This window comes from Desmodus rotundus, chromosome 13 (assembly GCF_022682495.2).
Source record: "Desmodus rotundus isolate HL8 chromosome 13, HLdesRot8A.1, whole genome shotgun sequence".
Taxonomy (NCBI): Eukaryota; Metazoa; Chordata; class Mammalia; order Chiroptera; family Phyllostomidae; genus Desmodus; species Desmodus rotundus.
Window position 1 is genome coordinate 14,405,176 of NC_071399.1, and position 4,682 is coordinate 14,409,857.

Genomic DNA, 4,682 nt, shown 5'->3' on the forward strand with positions numbered 1-4,682 from the left:
TAAAAAGGTTAAACATACAATTACCGTGTGATCCAGCAATTCCTAGGTAGAAACCCCAAGCAATTAAAAACAGGTGCTCAGATACTTGCCTGCCAATGTTCATGGCAGCATTGTTCCCAATAACCAAAAGGTGAAAACAAAGTACCCGTCACAAATCAATGAATAATGTTAATACATACAAAGAAATATTATTCAGCCACAAAGGGGACGACATTCGGATACATGCCACAACATGAGTAAATTTTGAAAACAGTATGCAATCAAATAAGCAAGACACAAAGAACAAATATTATGATTCCACTTATATGAATATCTAGAATAAGCAAATAAGTAAAGACAAATAGTACATTTGAGATTGCTAAGATCTGGGAAGGAGGCAAGAATGGGGAATTATTGCTTAATGAATCAAGAGTTTCTCTTTGGGGTAATGAAAAGTTTTGGAAATAGTAGTAACAGTTGCACAGTATGGTAAATGTAATCAGTACCACTGAATAGTACCATTCATGGCACTGTTCAACAGCACTGAATAGTAGCAATGAGTAAAATGGCACATTTATTTTATATATGTATATATTTTATGTATTATATGTATTTTATCACATATTGTTATCACAAGAAAAAAATAGCAAAATTGAAAAGGTACCAAAGAGAGTATATAGTGAATTATCTTTAGTGTTTGTATAAAGAAACACTGGAAAAATATATAAGAAACTAATATAAGGGGCTTCTTATAAGCTACATGCCTAGCCATATGCACTAGTTTGGTCGTACTAGTGACAATACAGAAATATTCTGTCCTGGCTGGTAAGTAGCCACTCCCCAATTCCCTGGATTGCCTCTGCCTCTGCTGTTATTGCAGGATGCCTGACTCCCCCATGATCTAGCAAATGTTAACCCTGATGGAGTAGGGGTGTGGCAGGCCAGCTTAGAATGAAGTCGGTTGGAAACAGAGGAAGGGCAGCTTTGCATACTAATTCTGTAATATCCTTTTGACTTTTGAGCCATGTAAATATATTACTTATTTTACAGTAACACTTAAAACTAAATAAGGAAGAGGAGGGAGAGTAGGAGGGTGGAGCATGAGGAAGGGGAAAAGAGAAGCACACCAGCTGGAAAAGGCAGTTAAGAGAATTTTAGCAAAACAGATGTGTACTTGTAAACCATAATGAGCTCAGGGAATTGCAAGTCTTGCAGACAGGCTTAGATATAGAGGGTCAGGGAGAATAGAAGATAAGGTTATATAGGTAAATTTGGGCCTTAATAGGTGGCCTTGATCAATTTAAACTATTCCTATGGCACTGATTAATCATTTACATTTTTTCAATCAAGGGAATTAATTGGACAGATGTGTGTGTTAGAAAAATAATGCTGAGAACTATATGGGGAAGCACTGAGTGGGAGGGCTGGGATGCTGAAGGAGGTGGCGATGAGCTGGAGATAAGCAGCTATGGTCAGAAGATACTGAAGAAGAAAGATCTAATGGTCTTGCCGAAAAATAGCTCAGGGTTTGAGTTAAAGACGGGAAAACAAAAGATGATTCTATGATTTCTAGTTTAGTTAAACACATGGGTGGATTAGGACCTTTAGTGGGGGGATTCTAAATGGGAAATTATTCAGAATGTTGATTATGTGAAATGTGACTATATTGAGATGCCAAAGATAAAGTATGACATAATGTGTATTTCAAATAGAAAGTTACTATGCAAATGGTAATGATTTGGTTTCCATTTTAAGAATAACTTAAGAAATGTGGTAAGTTGTAGAGGAGAATATATTTATACATAAATGAACATCTAAAATCAAAGAGTGGTATTACAATATGTTATAAATACAATTTTATGCTGATTTTTACAAATTTCTTTTCACCCATGATAGCTTAGGTGTTAGACATGTAGAAAAATTATCTGTAGGTACTGTCACAAATTATAGGATTTATATTTTTATGAAAAATAAATATAATTTCTCAGAATGCTAGCTAACATTTTCCCAAATAAATATATTTTCATAAAACCATGGTGTTTTCAGGGGATGATACTGTTTCATCACAATGGAAATCAGGATGGAGAAGAGAAGTTTCATAAACTTTTTATGACCAAAATAGTTTTTTAGATAATTTATTTGAGCATTCTTCCCTCAACTATACATATACCTCCAGCTTCCTCACTCTCTTCTTCCACAGCTGAACCTCAAGAAGTAGTCTATATTCAAATACTTCATTTCCTTACATTTATTCCTCAACACACTTTGCCTGTCTGGCCAACTTCTGTAAGTGAAGCGGCTGTTGCTAAGGTCACCAGAGCCCAACACATGACTGCACCCTCTCACGTGAACCTCTGTTGCATTTGCGTCTCATAAAATCCCTCCTTCTTGAAATACTCTTTCTTTGCTCTCTGTGGCACTACATCACCCTACCCTCTTCCAGAACAGCTTTCCACATCCATGTCTTCAATTTCCAACTGTGTGCCAGTGATCTGTGGCCCTTTCCCTTTACTTCAAATCTGCAGACTGTGAGCACAAATAACCAAAAATTTCTCAACCTCTCAAAGTGGATGTCTCCAAAAAACCTCGAAACGATCATGTCCAAATAACCACACTCTTAATCAGTCCTATCAAACATGATCCTTCTCAATATTTCTATATATAATTTAGTGAAATTATTATTTATTCAAGTACAGAAGTCAGAAAGTTAGTAACACTCTCAATATTTACTTTCCATTAAATACCCATATCCATTTCTTCACCAAGACTGTCCATTATTACCTCTTTAAGTCTCTCTTACATTTCTGTGTTTCCATCTGTACTGTCAAAACCCTCGTCCAAACCACCAGGATCTCTCTGAAAAGATACTGGTTTGAAAGTTTTTAGTCCTCAAATCTATGAAGGAAGCATAGTAAAGTTTTAAGTTGGTTTCCAAAGTGCCTGTAGAAATGATAATTACTCAAATACACAACAGAAACATCTACCCACATTATACATTATCATTAATAAACAGCATCTCCTGTTTGGCTGGAATAAGAGGTTTGAGAAGTGATAGAGCAAAAGCACTATTAGAACGCCAAGCACTCTTTCCATTCTGCTACATCTTCTGCTCTGTATCTGACCTTTCAAACCCACAGTTTCTCTTCTGACTTTTCTCCTCCAGTCTTTTCCAGATCATTCTGGGGTCATCTGAAAGCCTGGGGAGGCCCTGGTGTGCTTCTCCAATCAGGGTAAGAACGTCTTTGGTATGAAGATGTTCGTCTATTTTCTCTTGGAGTAGAAGTGACTCCAGGAAAGTCTTCTTCCGTTTCAGGAAGGCGGATTGAGCCAGTTCTGCCCTTTTTCTGTTACAGTCCGGACACCTAGAAGAAATGTGTTGCTTAGCTGTTGCCGCCTGCTTTAGTGTTGCCATCACGTTTTTTAAACAGATTCTGTTCATAAGCTCATCAGGGACGGTACAGCTTAAGGCACCTGTGTCTACAGCCTCTGCATCCAATCTGTGCGGCAGCCTTTTAGGTCTGCTGCTCTTTTTCTCCTTAGAGGTTGTTCTGTGATGGATCAGGTTTACCTTACTGGTGCAAAAAGACTGCAGGGCATTCAGTTGTTCATCAGACATCCGAGTGACTTCTGTTTGAAGTTCAGTGTCTGGTTGGTACCGTCCATAGTTAGTTTCTTTGCCCTTGAGGTAACTGATCCTTTTCCAACTAAACCTCCTTTCTGAAAGTTCAGATGGTTTATCTTGATATTCCAAGCATGTGGTCGACTTTCCACTCTGAGGCCTGCTCCGGGAGTCCTGGGACCTGGGCGGCAGTCCTCCTCCGGAGGAGGAACTGAATGAACCGAAACTCCGTACCTCATCAGTGAAGGACTGGGCGGTCCCATTGCAAAGATCGGTGGTAGCGCTGATGTCCGTTTGGGCCAATTCGTCTTGCTCCTCTGAATCCTCAGCTTCTAGGTGGGTGGCCATCCCCTTGCATTAGACTCGGCTCCTCGCCTGCTTTACCTTGGTTAGGACACTCAGGAACTAGTCAGGCCTGAGACAGCACCGAATGGGTCCCTCTGGGCGCCGGCAGCTCTGCACGGGCCCTCTTCCGGGTGGCGCCTTTCCGCTGCCTTGGCAACGCAGAGCGGCCATGCGCACTGGGTTGCAGCACTGAGCTCCTCCCACTCCCCCGCCCCCAGCGGTGCCGACTCCACCTGCACAGTTCGAGCACGGGGTACAGGTTGCCCTTTCTGTTCTCGGTGCGGCCGCTCGTCTCAGTGCTCTTTTAAGTACAATATGTCGTGATCCTTGAGGAAAGTTGCAAACACCCTTTCCTCAGGAGTCAAACAAGAGTACATGTGCGAAGCCAGCAGGAATAGGCAGCCTCTGACAAAACCGAGAAAGTATGACCTACCTAAATGATTCAATGTTTTTAAAGTAAAAAACAAACAAACAAACAAACAAAACCCTGCTGGCCAGAAAGCGCAAGCAGAAACATGGCAACCTGTCTGCCCATCATTATAGCCAGGAGATCACCCATTTGAAGACCGTCTTATTATAAAAATCAAAATACTGAACCAATCCTGTTAAGACTCCTGCACGACAGGCTCCTACCTATTTCCCCAGCCTCATCTGAAGACTTTGCAGTGTTCCCATATCACAGTGTCAGGCAGGGCTCCTCCGAATGGCACGTTGGCAGCCCTCTTCCCTGCTTATATGA

At 40.8% G+C, this 4,682-nt stretch overlaps 1 protein-coding gene across 1 annotated transcript; it reads right to left on the reverse strand.

Annotated features, from left to right (window-relative positions):
* Positions 1-1,006: 1,006 nt before the first annotated feature.
* C13H8orf48 (chromosome 13 C8orf48 homolog) lies at positions 1,007-4,061 on the reverse strand. The gene has a single exon (XM_024562757.4). It carries the CDS (start codon positions 3,944-3,946, stop codon positions 3,077-3,079), a length of 870 nt encoding a protein of 289 aa, XP_024418525.3. The 5' UTR covers positions 3,947-4,061; the 3' UTR covers positions 1,007-3,076.
* Between the last annotated feature and the right edge of the window lie 621 nt (positions 4,062-4,682).

Excerpts from the sequence above, each read along its gene's own strand:
- C13H8orf48 (XM_024562757.4), bottom strand. The coding sequence starts at position 3,946 with ATGGCCACCCACCTAGAAGCTGAGGATTCAGAGGAGCAAGACGAATTG.